We start from the raw sequence: 17,040 nt of genomic DNA on the forward strand, positions 1-17,040 counted from the left end.
ATAGAGGCATTAGTGTTGTGAGGTGAAAGTTCTTTACTAGTCATCTTTAAATATAGGAAGGCTTTCCTCATCTTTGTGCATTTCTTAAATTTAATCTGTCCTAAATGCAAAAACATAGTCTTTTCAAGTCTCTCACTCATAAAGCTCCATGTTATATATTAAAAAGAAAAATAATTATGCAAGTTCTATTTGTGGAACAAGTGATTGTTATGATCCCACATTGATCTCAAGATGGATATCCAACTTTTATACATTGGAAACAAACAAAACCACAAACAACCTTGCTTTTACTATCGATTCTTTTTGCCTAGAGAAGATGCTGTGGAATGACATCAGGATGTGAACTTTCAGGGCTCTGCTTTGCTATGCTTGTCTCACAGTTCTGCTTTGTCTCACTTCGAGGTCTAGAAGGTTATTTACAACTTAATAAGTCTATCTAAAAACTTTAAAAAGCATTAAGGAATATTAGCAACAATCTTTCTTGGCATACCAATAGTAGTGCCCTGTGAATGGCCTACATAAAATATTTCCTCCTGTCCGGTTTGCTTCACAATGAAATCGATGGAGGCTGGAAGGTCATATTTAGCCATCTCATCAAAACTACAAGAGAAAAAGGAAAATAAAAATGCACTTTCTACTAATGTTATATTAACATTTGAAGATAATGAATAGATAAATGAATAAATTCAATTTTCAACCCTCTTTGGGTATTATCAAGAAGTTATGTGGAATAACGTACCTATGTAATAGAGATTTATTTAGGAACACAAAGCCAAGGAAATAAAAAAAGCCACAAGGCAGTCTTATAAAGAAGGTGTTTGTATATTCTAAGCACAGAGAGGTAGACTAAATATATGGGTTACAGAGTGAAAGAGGAGTTAAAGCAAAGGTGGGGTTAGTCAATAAACATTACTGCTGAAAATTGAGGAATAAGCTCAAAATCAAACAATCATTCTTTAATTTCCAAGCCAAAATTTACATAAATTTTGATGGTCTATTGGAAGCCCTGAGTTGAGAAAAGAGACATATTTTATTTTATTTCATTCAGAAAGAAAAAATGTTCAATACATTTATAAAATAAACTTGATTTTGTTTGTACCTGAAAGCCCAGAATTCTTTGGAATCTGTTTTTAGGTACAAGTGTTTCCTGGACCAGGTAGTCCCTCTACTGTTCCCCATCCACACATCATAACCAGCATCTGCCAAAATGAAGCCCAGGCTGTTGCTAGGAAGATTGGAAATCCAGCTGATGGCAGATGTCAGCAAACCATGTTGCAAGTATACAACAAGCCTCTGAGCTGGAAAACAATACACAGTCAATTTCTTTTTTAATTTTGTAGTATCTACATTAAAACCTCATCTGAAATTTAATCTTTTAACACATGGCAGTTTGAAGATTTAAAAAAATTGTATAAATAGGGTAAGTTACTAATGTTTAATCCCACTGTATGTGAGAGCTGTTTAACACAGTTCACTCATGGATTTCTTTCAAATGAGCAAGTGGATAATTAGGTCATGTCCCACTTAAAAAACTTTTTTAATTCAAATATCTAATATTAATTTGGGCACTCATGTACATTTTACATAACATATTATATAAAACACATTTTGTATGATTTTCCCACTTTTTCATTTCATGAAATAATTATATAATCACATTTTTCACAGGCATAATCTTTATCAGTGTAATCATTAGAACCACTGTTTTAGCCACCTAACAGAGTTCACAGAGCCCTAATCTATACTTCCAACATGTTTGAGAAATAAAACCTTTTGAGTAACAAAAAGTGTGCTTACTAATAACTTCATTTTAAGCCCCAAGCCGCCATTCACATATTATCCACATTATTATCATCTACTGTAATGATACTATTGGTTCCCTGTATAGATCCCACTAACTAGGCTATTGTGTTAACTGCTGACTATACACAGCTGTCCCTTTTCAGAAGACACACTCTTGGCATTCTTGGCTAAATGGGAGCTCCCACACTGGGTGAGGAGGGAGACAACCTATACTTTGACCAACTGACACAAAGGTACAAAAGCTTGACTCCCTTGCTTCAAGGTTGGACTAACTCTGACATAATTCATGTTTTATATCTCCCTAAGGGACCAGGCTGAAGCTAGACTCCACTTCAGACCACATCTTTGCTTGATTCCTCCTCTGCTCACTTCTGCTTCCCCCATTACCTTTTTCCTGAGATTCCCTCAAATCCCTGTCACATGCTCTGCTTCAAGGGAACTTGACCTAAGAGTTACTGATGAAGATTATTTTAGGCTGGTTACTGTTAAAAATTGCAGATGAGAAGGAGGCTCTAAGGAGTGGAATTTGCTTGCCCTTTGATGGAGACATTTGCATTTGCGAAGGAAATCTCCATCTGTGGGGGGTGTCTCCCTCTCTGCACCAGGAGGAAGGGGGGATGGCCTTATCTCTGGAAACTCTTAATGGGGAAGTCAAGGACTTAAGTTGTTTACTGTCTGGTAACCTCATGTAACTGACACCCCCCAACATTGACCTTTGTCTTTAACTGAAGATAATATTTAAGGTGGTGGCTTCTGCCATTTACTTAATCCGGTTTGATTCTTATCTAAAAGTTATAGGACCACCCAATAACCAGACACTACCAGCACTGATACCATTTTAACAACTCTTTTTACATATTCTTTCTTTTGTCTTGTAAAGAGATAACTGACATAGCTATGCCTTAAATTTAGCCCTACTCTCAACCCATGTTTGCAGCAGCAGCTCCTCCTGCCCATGGGTCCTGTCCCCATGCAGCAGAAGCTCCTCCTGCCCATGGGTCCTGTCCCCATGCAGCAGCAGCTCTGACTGCCCATGGGTCCTGTCCCCATGTGGCAGCAGCTCTTGACTGCCCATGGGTCCTGTTCCCATGTTATTCCATACTATTCTCTAAATAAAAGAGCACTACTGCCAGACCTTGAGAGTCCAAGAAACCTTTCTTTCGACTCCTCTGCTCACTGACCCCACATCATTACTACTAAAAGTGATTGAGGAAGCAGACATTTAAGGACGGGATCATGGAGTTGGATTACTTGCTGGTTGGCTGGAAATGAGGATCACATCATTGGTTATAGATGGAGTATTGAAAGAACTTTGCATGTTGTAGCACTCCAATGGCTAAAATACTCATGATTCCTGTGATGATATAGGAAAGGGATGACTGATTGGTACAATATCTCTGACAGTTAAGAGGTACAGAGGAAATATAATTATGAGGACTTGGAAATCAGGTAGCTGTTACTAAGTACCAATGATGTTTTGAAGAGAGAAATTAAGAGGCTCAGGGCAAATCAATCACCAATTCAAAGTAAAGTGTGAAAGTCATAAGATGTCTTTGGCAGCATCTAAACACTTTCATCTCCTATAGCCAGAGGGAAAACTGAGGTGAAAATCACGGTCAGGACCTAACTGTAAGAATGGTAGAACTTCAGGAAGGTTGAATTCTCAGCTCTGGGAAGAACTCATGTGTTTTCAGAGCCTTCATAGGGAAGTAGGGCCCTGAGACTTAAGATGAGGATATCTGGGTAGAACAGCTTCAGAACCTTGAAACCCAGATTTCCCTGAACTCACTGGGACTACAGAAGTCACCCGCTCCTCTTTGTTAGAGGATAATGGCTCCCTTACTTAGATAACTTTCAGAACAAAGCTTCCTCTCCTCAAGATCCACCCAATCCCTTCCTGGACACTCATTCGGTAACTATGATTAAATTCTAGCATGGCTTAACTGAAGAAGTGTTGGGCCTGCTGAGGGAAAGGAGAGATTACACATTCAAGGGGCTACAAAATCTGGCTAATATGTATGTAACAGCAGGAACTGGGAGAGTATGCCTGGGAGAGATCCTGAGGGTGTTGGATCAAAGCCTGGATAAGGATGAATTTGTTCATGTGGTAACGCATTCCTACAACACAGAATTTAACAGACTGGCAATGGTTCCAGAGGTCAGTCCTGACATTCTGCTATTTGTTTGAAGCTTATAAAATTCCAGAATTTTAAGAGCAGATTGTGGAGGAAATAATAAAAGGGCTCAGCTGTAGGCATGCTAAATCTATTAAACAAGACCAGAATATCCACCAACTGACTAATATGCCTTGGGGGGGCTTGGAGGATATTCCATTTACCAAATTTAAAAAAATGCACTCACTGGTGAGGACACCAGAAGAATTTAAAAACTCAGAAGTAGAGAATTTCCACTTCCTTTTGGGATATATAGTAAGCCAGAAGAAGTATTGCTCCATTCTCACAATGATCTAAGTTCAAATTCATGACTTTTAAAAAACTCATCAGAAAGCTGATGTCACAGACCAAAACTCTGATCCCAAGTCTGAGGAGAGACAGATGCTTGCAAGAAGAGAGGAAACACAATCAGAATAGTTTAGGTAGAATAACTGAAGAATTGGGGCCGGCCCAGGGCAGAGCGGTTAAGTTCGCACATTCCGCTTCTCGGCGGCCTGAGGTTCACCAGTTTGGATCCTGGGTGCGGACGTGGCACTGCTTGGCAAAAAGCCATGCTGTGGTAGGCATCCCACATACACAATAGAGGAATATGGGCATGGATGTTAGCTCAGGGCCAGTCCTCCCCAGCAAAAAGAGGAGGATTGGCAGTAGTTAGCTCAGGGCTAATCTTCCTAAAAAAAAAAAAAAAAAAAAAAAGAATAACTGAAGAATTAGTGAAGGCCAGGTATAGGCTCCAAGGACAGTGTGAAGCCTCTGAGTTCAGTAGAAACTGGGAAGTCTATAGTCTGAAAATTCTTTCCCAGGAACCCAAAATGAACCTCAGAGAAAAGATTGGAAAGAGTTTTATGAAAGTGTCCATTCACATGCATATCTGTGAGAGAGAACAGCAGCCATACAGGAAGGACAAAAAACTCTTCTCTGATTCTTTCCCCACCTTCCCTCCAGAACAATACTCAATCCATGTACATGGAGCGGAAGGGAGTAAGAAAGGCAACAAATACTACACAGAGTACACTAAACAACCAAGTGCACAGGATGACTCAACCAATAGATGTCAGCTGGGCACTGTTTTTAGCCACCCCAGTGCTTGTGCAGTGGGCTCACAAAAGGAGTATCCATGGTGGCAGGGACTTAGATTAAACACTGGTCCATCATTATGGGCCCCTTCACCAAGGCAGATCTAGTTACTGCCAGGGCAATAAGTCTCACCTGCCAGCAAAAGAGATCTCCTATGGTACCATCCCTCGAGGAGACCAAACCAGCCACTTGGAGACATGCTAGGTACATCACATGCTTTTTCTCCCAGAAAGGGCAACAATTCATTATGAGTAGGATTGATACACATTTCTGCTATGATTTGCCTTTCTTTCCAAATAGGACCACAGTTAGCACCTACTCAAGAGTTCACAGATTGTCTGATCTACCAACATGGAACCCCCTCATAACATTACCTTAAATCAAGGAACCCACTTCAGGTCAAAGAAGGTGCAGCTATTGGCAAATGACCATGGTACCTACACCCTATCACATTACTACCATCATGAGGCTGCCAGCCTGATAGAGCAATGAAATAACACCTTGAAGGCTCAGTGGAGCTGCCAGCTGGAAGATGACATCCTGTAAGTATAGGTGATATCATTCGAGATTCCTTATACACCTTAAACAAATGGCCATAATATATTTCTGATTCCTTCAATTACTAGAATACAAGGATCTGAGGAAAAAAGGGGTAGGATTAAGAGTGGCCCCACTCACTACCACTCCCAGTAACTCCCTCAGGGATTTGTGTTTTCCATCCTCACAATTTTAGGCTCTGTAGATATAGAGACCCTTGTTCTGAGAGAGAAAATGCTTCCACCAGCATCCTAATAAACTTAAAGCTATGACTGCTGCCTTGCCATTTTGGGCTCCTCGTGTTAGAAACAGGGAGGCGAAGAAAAGCATTACTATACAGGCAGCAGTAATTGGCTCTGATCATCATGAGGAGTAGGACTGCTGATACAGGGAATGAGAACAGGGAAAAATATATATAAATTCAGGTGATCCACAGGGGCATCTTTTGTTACTCCTATGCCCTATTTTAACTGTAAATGTACAAGTACAGCAACTATGACCTGCTCTGGATATAGTAGCCCTTAAGGATGAGGATTTGGCTTACAACACGAGACAAGCTAACTGAGAGGGAGGGGAATATACAATGGGTGGTGGAGGCAGGAATTTATGAGTATCAGTTATGGCTTTAGGATCAGTTGCAAAAGCAGATGTAATTTTGCTCCTCAAATCTTCCTCTGACCTACAAGAATCCTGGAAAAGCTGTACCTGGATGAAATAAACTTAATGTGAAAGACAAATGGATCTGAGTACTGCAAGGGGTGTACTCTATTAGATTATTTTGGTGATGCATCCAGATTTCCTTTACTAAACAGACAACCATTCTCCCAGCTGTTGTGAGTGTTGCTTTTGAAGAGTTGCCTATTGTCCCTTTCTCTGTAGAATTGCCCCCAGCCAAATGGGAATTGCCTTACCCAGGAAATTACACGTCTTTCTAAGGGTAGCCTTCAGGCAATGACTGAAATGGGAATGCAAAAATCTAGCTCTCTAACTTGAGGGTGGGACCACCTCTGTGGTTCAGTTCATGGATTCAGGAGCTCTTCTGAGATCATATTGCAGCTGAGTCCTTCCTTAGCTCCTTCTCCTTCCCTTATCCTGATTTCCACGTTACTCTCTCCTGACAGTAGTCCATCAATAAATCACACACACCTGAATCCCTGCTAGTTAAGTGGCAGATCTAGGATTATAACGCTAGTGACAAATTCTGCTGCATTTTGCACCACACTCTGCTGATACAAATGTACCTATTGTTAGAATAAAGAGTCGTGAGGCTGCTAGCAACCTGATCTCTTTGTGATTATTAAAGAAGAGAGCCATAAAGACAAGTATGGAAATTTTTACCAGCCATTCTTCAAACCTACAGAATAGTGTTAGTGTGTTTCGGAGCATTTCTAAGCCCCTCATTAAGCAAAGAAAATTCTAGAGAATCAACACATATGAGCAAAGTGATCCACAAAGAAAATCTGGAAGGAACAACTTATGTTCCACCACACATTAAAACCACTCTGTGAACAGAAAGCTAGTGGAGAATCAGGTTCTCTTCCTGAGGCATGTGGAGAGATATATGAGAAATGACCTTCATCTTCAAATTCTTTTCTTCTGCTAAACTCACTGAGAAGAAATAGACAAGTTAAGAACTTCAGGCCCCAGACATTCACCAATTTATCTTGAACTGGGCATTACCTGAATTGTTATCATTGTTTGTCTTCCCATAAGGAATTCTATAAAGGCCAAGGATATAACCATCTTCGGTTACAATATCATACTCTTCATCTGGGTAGCCCCAGTAGGAAATAATTTGGCTCTAGATAAAGAAAAAGCAAACCTTTTAGAATGATTATTGGTCAATTAAGTTGAATTGTTCGCCATTTCCAACCTAAAATGTAAAAATGAAGCTTTGTATTCTCTCTCAATCTCAGGCCTATTTTTATTTTCACTAATTTACTGATTCATTCAGTAATAAATATTGATAGAATAGCTACTAAGCGTCAGTCTTATACACTAGGGATTGACAGAAAAAGGAAACAAAAAATAAAACCCTGCCCTCAAGGAGATATCTCAAGAAGTAACCTAATAATTTTTTTCTAACTACTAATCACTCATAGTTTTACCTACTCACTCATATACAATTTTAAAATATATGTGTATCTATAAATTTTTGCAAGTTTATGCATATAACTATGCTGATATCTGAAATTTGTACATATGTGAGTGTATAGAAGAGAGAATTATAAACGAAGGTATGGACATATTTATCTATATATATTTTTTAATCACAGAGATAGAATAAGACTGAAGGGGAAACTGTGAGTTATGGAGTAGTAGTTGGGGAATATTAGTTGACCAATATCAAAATACATGAATGCAGAGATATAAATTTGACTGTAGGTATGTTAAAATTAAAACAGCCTAAAATTGAAGAGTAGCTTTCCCTTTATTTCAGCAGCTTAGCATTTATTTCCTAGCAACTTACAATATTCATATTTGCTTCAGGGTTCACAGATCTTCGATATCGAAAGGCACCATGAGTAGTTCCAAAAATTAGGATGAAAGACAACACTTTGAAAAAGCACCACATTTTGGATCTACATATAAAAGGGAGATGTTAATACTATTAAAATTGGAGCAAGTAATACCATTTGACTGTTTAACTCTGTAAGATAGTGAATATTATGATTTTCAGATGAGAAAACTGAGTCTGAAAAATTAAATAACTTGTCTAAGGATAAACAATGTACAATGGGCAGTCAGGATTCATATTTAAGCCTGCTTCCTTCCAAAGTCCTTGCTTTTCCACCTACTCTATTTTGTGGCACAAATTCCATCTTTGAAGTCTCTGTTATACTATTGTTTGGCCCAATTCTGAGAGCTTTATCATATTCTGCAAGTTAATTGATATCTGAACTAATGATGTAATAATATTCTTACCAGATTAACACTTACTTAAAGTATGTTTAAAGGTTGTTGGGTTTGGGTGAGGGAACGGGTACAGGTGGGGAGATTAGGAAGTTTGCATAACAACTTTCATTCAGGCCTTTTGGGGTCTGGATTTTATTTTGTTTACAAAAATACGAGTTTGAGTATCCTAAATTCTGGGAAAGCAGGACACTTAAGCTCTTTCTAGAAACATAAGAGACTGGTGAACCATAGATCCTCCCCCAAAGAGCATGACTTGCAGATCTCATGAGCTTTGTACAATAAGCCAGACACTATATGTGGAAGGACATTATGAGAGTTTATAAGACTCCCAGATCTACCACTCAAAAGCTACATGATTTAAAACAGGTTACTTAACCTCTCTGAGCATCAGTTTCCCTACTTATAATATGTGAATAATACCTACTTCTCAGGGTTGTTATAAAACTGAAATTTGACAAATGAGGTTTAATGCTTTATTAGTATAATACCAGTTATATAGCTAACATAGCCCTCCATAACATACATAGCCCTCCTTGCTTAAGAGAACAAACTAGCAATTTAGGAAAATAATTTACATGCAAATAATCAGTATGTCTTTTGTAAATATGTGTTAGGCTAGTCTTCAGTGCAATGCTTTAATAACTTGGTACAAGTTATGTGAATCTGAAAGTTCTAAACTGCAATTATTTTTAAAAAATATTTTCTAATTTAAAGCTTTAATTTAGGTAAATAGACTTCTCCCTTTTGTCCTAAGTTTGTGTTATATTTTGTATACTATCTGTGCTTTTCATTGAAGGAAACAAGCAAATTTGAAAACAGTATTATTAATGTTTTCTACCAAAGAGGAGAGAAAAAGCCACAAATTTAAATGAGTAAGAAAAAACATTTATAAGATTTCTAGTCACAATCTAAGTATTCCTTTTTGGGTATGTCCCCAGAAAAGTGCAAGTCAGGTAGCAAGGCTACTTAGTTGTCTGTCCTCGTCATGTGGCTGCCATGACTTTCCAAGGATTTTTGTGTTTTTAGGATATTTTCTGTTGGAATATGGTTGTTCCTTTTTGTTGTATGTTGGAGGGGAGACAGTCCCAGGCAAGCTCACTCTGCCATGACACTGACATCATTTGAATATTGAGATATTTTCAGTAAATACATAGTGAATTTGATAAGGAGTTTCTACACAAAAGCCAAAAAAGAATCAACAAAATTAATTGTCTAAAATCAGAATTTAAGGTCCTACAAACATTTAAGCTTTTTAAACAGAATCTGAGCTTGTAAATTTAGACCCCTATAAAACTTCTTAGATTTTTGCACAAAAAAAAGAAAACTAGTTTTAGATGGTGAAATGCTAAACAAAAATTATTACACTTTGGGAATTTTGTTACAAAACAACAAAGAAATGTGTGAAAATGATATTTTACAAATAGTGAAGGATTTTTAATTAAGCCACAAAACAATTTACCAAACAAATAATACAAAAACTTTCTAAGAATATACAAATTAATTGATTCAAAATTTGAAAGATCACATGTACTTTTCTTTAGTTTTAGATGAGTTGGTCAATAAAAAAGAATGAAATGAATACTTTGGGTATATTTTGTCTCAGAGGGCTTCCAGGTTTACACCGAAACGTTGTCATTTTTAAGAAAGGACTTTTAAAAAATCTGTAAAGAATCAAACTCATAGTGCAGATATTTTAAATCTTTTACATAACTTAAGGAATTTCAGCTAAATCTGAAAAAATTAGTTTCTATCACAATGAACAGTGCTCCAGCTATTTTATTTCAAAAGTCCAGATTTATTGGATTTTTTTCATATTTTTAATTTTTGAAAATTTATTGGCAATTCTATCACAAATACTCTTTTGTAAAATTTTTGATTGTGGTAAAATACACATAATAACATTTACAATCATAATTAATTTTTAGTGTAGAGTTCAGTACTATTGAGTATATTTACATTGTCATGCAGTCAATCTCCAGAAATTTTTTATACCCATTAAACAACTCCCTGTTTCTCCCTCCTCCCAGCCCTTGGTAACCACCATTCTATTTTTCTCTTTCTGAGTTTGAAGCCTTCAGTTACCTCAAATAAGTGGAATCATACAGTAGTTGTCCTTTTCTGACTGGCTTATTTCACTTAGCATAAATGTCTTTAAGGTTCATCCTTGTTGTAGCCTGTGTCAGAACTTTTTTTCCCTTTTAAGGCTGAATCATATTCCATTGTATGTATATACCACATTTTGTTTATCCACTCATTTGTCAATGGACATTTGGGTTGCCTCCACCTTTTAGCTATTGTGAATAGTGCTGCTGTGAATATAGGTATACAACTATTTGTTTGAATTCCTGCTTTCATTTCTTTTATATATATATATCCAGAAGTGAAATTGTTGGATAATATGGTAATCCTATTTTTTTAACTTCTTGGGGAACTGCCCTAGTGTTTTCCATAGTGGTTACACCATCTTGCTTTCCCACCAAGAGTGCACAGAAGTTCCAATTTCTCCATTCCTTGTCAACACTTGTTATTTTCTGTTTTGTTTCATTGTTCTTTTTCATTGTGATAAAATATATATAACATAAAATTTACCATTTTAACCTTTTTGTGTGTGTGTGAGGAGGATTGGCCTTAAGCTAACATCCATTACCAATCTTCCTCTTTTCGCTTGAGGAAGATTGTCACTGAGCTAACATCTGTGCCAATCTTCCTCTATTTTATATGTGGGATGCCACCACAGAACATCTTGATGAGCAGTGTGTAGCTCTGTGCCCAGGATCCAAACCTGTAAACCCTGAGCCTCTGATGTGGAGTGCACAAACTTAACCACCACGCCACCAGGTCAGTCCCCCATTTTAACCACTTTTAAGTGTACAATTCTGTGGCCCTAAGTACATTCACATTGTTGTGTATCCATCACCACCATTCATATCCAGACCTTTTTCATTTTCCTAAAATGAAACTCTGTACTCACTAAATGCTAACTCTCAATTTCCCCTTCCTCAAGCCCCTGGTAATCACCATTCTACTTTCTGTCTCTATGAATTTGACTACTCTAGGAAACTCATATAAGTGGAAACATATTTTCCCTTTTGTGATTTTCTTATTTTACTTAGTATAATGTTTAAGATTCATCCATGTTGTACCATGTGTAAGAATTTCCTTCCTTTTTAAGGCTAATATTCTATTGTGTGTATATACAACATTTTGTTTACCTATTGATCTGTTGATAGACACTTAGATTGCTTCCATCTTTTGACTATTGTGAATAATACTGGTTTAAAAATGGATGTACACATATCTGCTTGAATCCCTCCTTTCATTTCTTTTTGTGTATATACCCGGAAGTGGGATTAGTGAATCATATAGTCAGCTTGGGCTGCCATAACAAGATATCATAGACTGGGTAGCTTAAACAACAGACATTTACTTTCTCACAGATCTGGAGACTAGAAGTCCATGATCAGGGTGCCAGCATGATCAGTTTCTGGTGAGAGCTATCTTCCTGACTTGCAGACAGCCACCTTCTTACTATGTCCTCACATGGCAGACAGAGAGAGCTCTCTCTTCCTCCTCTTATAAAGCCACTCCATCAAGAGGGTACCACCTTCTCTAACCTAACTCTAATGACCTCCTAGAGACCCCATCTCCAAATACCATCACATCTAGGATTAAGACTTTAACATATCAATTTTAGGGAGACTCAAAATTCAATCCATAACATACAGTAATTCTATCTTTAATCTTTTGAGGAATTGCCATAGACTTTTCCACAGTGGCTACACTATTTTACATATCCACCAGCAATGCACAAGGGTTCCAATTTCTCCACACCCACAATGACACTTGATAATGTGTGTGTTTGTGTGTGTGTGTGTATATATATAACAGCCATCTTAATGGGTGTGAAGTAATATCTCATTGTGGTTTTGATTTGCATTTCTCTAATGACTAATGATGTTGAGCACCTCTTCATGTGCTTATTGGTCATTTGTATGTCTTCTTTGGAGAAATATCTATTCAAGTTCTTTGCCCAGTTTTTAATTGGGCTGCTTTTTTGTTGTTGGTGTTGAGTTTTAAGAGTTCTTTATATATTCTATATATCAGTTGGTTTCCAGATAGATGATTTGCAAAGATGGTCTCCCATTCCATGGGTTGCCTTTCACTCTGGTAATAGTGCTGTTTGATACACAAAAGTTTTTAATTTTGATGAAGTCCAACTTATCCATTGTTTTCTTTTGTTGTCTGTGCTTTTGTTGTCATATATAGGAAATCATTGCCAAATTCAATGTCATGAAGTTTTTCCCCTATGTTTTCTCCTAAGAGTTTCATAATTTTACCTCTTATGTCTTTAATACATTCTGAATTAATTTTTGTACATGGTGTGTAAGGTAAGGATCCAACCTCACTGTGTTGCACATGGATATCCAGTTTTCTCAGCAGCTTTGGTTGAAAAGACTGTCCTTTCCCCAGTCAATGGTCTTGGTGCTCTTGTCAAAAATCACTTCACCATATATGTGGAGGTTTCTTTATAGTTGTCTATTCTATTCCATTTGTAGGTATCTTTATTTATGCCAGTACCACACTGTTTTGATTACTGTAGCTTTGTAGAAAGTTTTGAAATCAACAAGCATGAAACATCTAACTTTGTTCTTTTTATCGTAATTTTTAACACAAGAGACTGATAGTTCTCTTATTGTTTCATTCCACTGTGTAATACATATTGAAAAATATTTCTGCTCAGTTTTCTGAAGGAGACTTTATGAAAAGTGTCATGGATGCAGTTGTCAAAATCATTCAATATATATGTGCAAATGCTAAGAATCATGACCAACTTTTGGAACTCTTGAAAGACATAGAAAACAATGAATCTTGTGTTCTTTGTCAGAGATCGTTTGTTGAGTCATGGAAGATTTTTAAAAGATTTATTGTATTGTTAACTCCAATTCAAGATTGTCTTGAAACAAAAGCAGTATTTGCCAAATACCCAATAATGAAAGACAAAAAATGGCAGTGTGACATAGGTTTTTTTCATCAATATCATGTTGAAAGAAAAAGCTCATTTACTACCTTACTAAACAGGTACTACAAATTACATTTAAAAGGAAACTTTCATAATGCAAATCACTAATAATGATTTTACCCATTTTTCTAACATGAATCAATATGCAGATTTTTATTTCTTACCAATAGCATTATGTAGATTGGCTACAAAAACTACAAGAAAAATTGAAAGAACACTTTGTTGAAATTGTAAAATTTACAATTGCTTTTCAATTCTAATTTGAATTAGATACAAATAATACTAAGTTAACATAAGCTTTCAAATATACTTAACTTTAAACTTTAAATATACTTTAATTTTATACTAATTTTTCAAATTGATATGCTGCTTCAGAGAGAAATTAATTCTTCTTAGAAAATTGAAAAAATTTGTCAAAGTAGTTGGAAATATACAAGAAATATGATTTGTTGATAATCAATTCATTTACTGAAAAACTCAAATACGTTTGGAACAATTTGGGTATGTGAAACTCCTCTTTTAAGTATAAATTTTATGAAAGCTAAATAAAGATTAAGTATGTCTGATAAAAAATATATCCCCTGAATTGAGATGTTTTATAAGAGAAAAATACACACTGGATTTTAAAGGCTTAGTACTAAAAAATAAAGGAATGCAAAATATATCATTAATAATTTTTATAATGCTTACATGTTGAAATCATAATTGGAATATAATGGGTCACCATTTATTAAATGTATACAGGTGTCATAGAATTAGTCAGTGCCACTAAAATAAAATATTACTTCTACATGTAAACTTTGTACCTAATGCAACAGATTATCATTATTACCTCAACTTAGATCATTCGTCATAATTTTCCATCACTGGTGTGTTGCAATGTTTAGGGACTAACTTTTATGAGATAATTAAAGATGAAAGTGACACAGAAAATTAAGTTTTATAAACAAGCACTAAAATTCTAGGTAGCTGAAATTTTAAATAATAACTTCTAAATATTATCACCCAGTTAGCAAAAGTACTTAAATGAATTATGAACATGCCAGCAAAAACTGCATTATTAATATCACCCATATATGACTAAATATAATTTCCTAAAAGCTGATTTGAGGATTATTTTTTGTCAGCTTCTGCCATTAAAATGACTAGTTTGACTCTAGATACAACCCACATCCATAAAAAAAATTATGCCATACCTCTCTGCTCTTGTTGATTTTAGGTGCCTAATGTATGTATCTTCAAAGTAGTCAATGACAGATTGTGTTCCTTTTAGTAAAGGTTGCTAAATAGAGTCATAGGGAAGCTGAAAAACAAATATTGTTCTGAAAAAAATAAAATGAGAACATTTAACTTCAATGCAAAATCAAACCCAGTTTCCTATCATTTTTCAAGCCACTTTCCCATATGCTACTCCAAATACAACCACAGAAATTAGAATACATACACAGGGATGTTAGTGGTAATTTTCCACTAGTGTCAGTTAAAAAAATTAAAATTACTAAGACATGATTCTAACTTCCTTAAAATCCTTAAACAGATTTCTGTTCTTCTGCCTGGCAGCTACTGTAATAATAGTAATGAATAGTAAATACACAGTCTATAAATGGTTTAAAGCAGTTCAAATATAGAAGCAACAGTCTTAAAAGTATTTCTAGGTTTGGAAGATTTCTCCCTATGGAAAATGTGAACAAATGGGACTACATCAAACTAAAAAGCTTCTGCACAGCAAAGGAAACCATCAACAAAACGAAAAGACAACCTAACAACTGGGAGAAGATATTTGCAAACCATATATCAGATAAGGGGTTAATATCCAAAATATACGAAGAACTCATACAGCTCAACAACAAAAAAACCCAACAATCCAATTAGAAAATGGGCAAAAGATCTGAACAGAGATTTCGCCAAAGAAGAGATACGGATGGCCAACAAGCATATGAAAAGATGCTCAACATCATTAGCTATCAGGGAAATGCAAATCAAAACTACAATGAGGTATCACCTCACTCAGGTCAGAATGGCTATAATTAACAAGACAGGAAGAGACAAATATTGGAGAGGGTGTGGAGAGAAGGGACCCCTTGTTCACTGCTGGTGGCAGTGCAAACTGGTGCAGCCACTATGGAAAGCAGTATGAAGTATCCTCAGAAAATTAAGGATAGATCTACCATATGATCCAGCTATTCCACTGCTGGGTATTTATCCAAAGAACTTGAAAACACAAAGGCATAAAGATACTTGCACCCCTATGTTCATTGCGGCATTATACACAATAGCCAAGACATGGAAGCAACCTAGGTGCCCATCAAGGGACAAATGGATAAAGAAGATGTGGTATTTATACACGATGGACTACTACTCAGCCATAAGAAATGACGAAATCCGGCCATTTGTGACAACGTGGATGGACCTTGAGGGTATTATGCTGAGTGAAATAAGTCAGAGGGAGAAAGTCAAATACCATATGATCTCACTGGTAATTAGAAGGTAAAAATGACCAAAAAAACCACATAGCATTGGAGATTGGACTGGTGGTTACCATTGGGGAAGGGGGAGGGCAAAAGGGGTGGTTAGGCTCAAATGTGAGGGAATGCACTATAATTAGTGTTCGAGTGGTGAACATGATATAATGTATACAGAATTCGAAATATGATGTACATCCGAAAGAAATAAAAATTAAAAAAAAAGAGAAAATGTGAGCAAGTGCTCATTTTTTTGATGGAAAGTATAACATTGTTTGAAGGTGGGCTAAGATTATTTAAAAATGTATATTGTAAACCCTAGAGAAATTACTAAAAATGTTTTAAGAAGTATAAATAATAAGTTAATAAAGAAGATAAAATGGAATAATAATAAATGCTCAATGAAACCCAGAGAAGTAAAAAAGTTATTTAAAATAAAATAAACAAGGGAGAATTAAACATGTTAGCAACATGGTAGATTTTAATTAAAAATATCCATATTCACTTTTTATGTGAATGGTCTAAATACCCTGGTTAACGACAGAGATTGTCAAATTGGATTTTAAAAAAGCAAGACCCAACCTGTCTACAAGAAACTCACGCTACATACAGATATATAGATAGGTTAAAAGTTAAAAGGATGGAGCAAGACATACCAAAAGAAAGCTGGACTAACTATGTTAATTTCAAACAAAGCAGACTCAGAATAAGGACTATTATCACGGATAAAGAAGGAGATTACATAATGATATGGTGTCAATTCTCCAAGAAGTTACAAAATCCTAAATGTGTATGCAGCTAACAACAGAGACTTCAACATGTGAAGCAAAAACTGATAGATCTGAAAGGAGAAACAGTCAAATTCACAATTATATTTGGAATATATTTCAGCACTCCTTTTTCAGAGATTGGTGGAATGGATAGACAGAAAATCAGTAAGGATATAGATGATCTGAAAAATATCAATCAACTTGACTTGACATTTGTAAAAAATTCTACACAGTAATAGCAGAATATACATTATTCTCAACCATACAAGGAACATTCACCA

The 17,040-nt window shown here is 36.0% G+C and overlaps 1 protein-coding gene across 4 annotated transcripts in view; it reads right to left on the reverse strand.

The window, feature by feature from the left end:
• The window catches only part of LIPJ (lipase family member J), a 49,193-nt gene that overhangs the window by 22,863 nt on the left and 9,290 nt on the right, over positions 1-17,040 (reverse strand). For 3 of the 4 annotated variants that reach the window (XM_044754794.2, XM_070487625.1, XM_070487607.1), the window contains 5 exons: positions 14,724-14,849; positions 8,062-8,173; positions 7,272-7,392; positions 1,100-1,298; positions 491-600 (listed from right to left, as the gene is read on the reverse strand). In XM_044754794.2, the coding sequence (XP_044610729.2) occupies positions 491-600; positions 1,100-1,298; positions 7,272-7,392; positions 8,062-8,166 (535 nt within the window). In that variant the 5' untranslated portion in view covers positions 8,167-8,173; positions 14,724-14,849. The remainder of the gene's footprint in view (positions 1-490; positions 601-1,099; positions 1,299-7,271; positions 7,393-8,061; positions 8,174-14,723; positions 14,850-17,040) is intronic. The other variant, XM_070487612.1, reaches the window with a different exon arrangement.

This window comes from Equus asinus, chromosome 2 (assembly GCF_041296235.1).
Source record: "Equus asinus isolate D_3611 breed Donkey chromosome 2, EquAss-T2T_v2, whole genome shotgun sequence".
Taxonomy (NCBI): domain Eukaryota; kingdom Metazoa; phylum Chordata; class Mammalia; order Perissodactyla; family Equidae; genus Equus; species Equus asinus.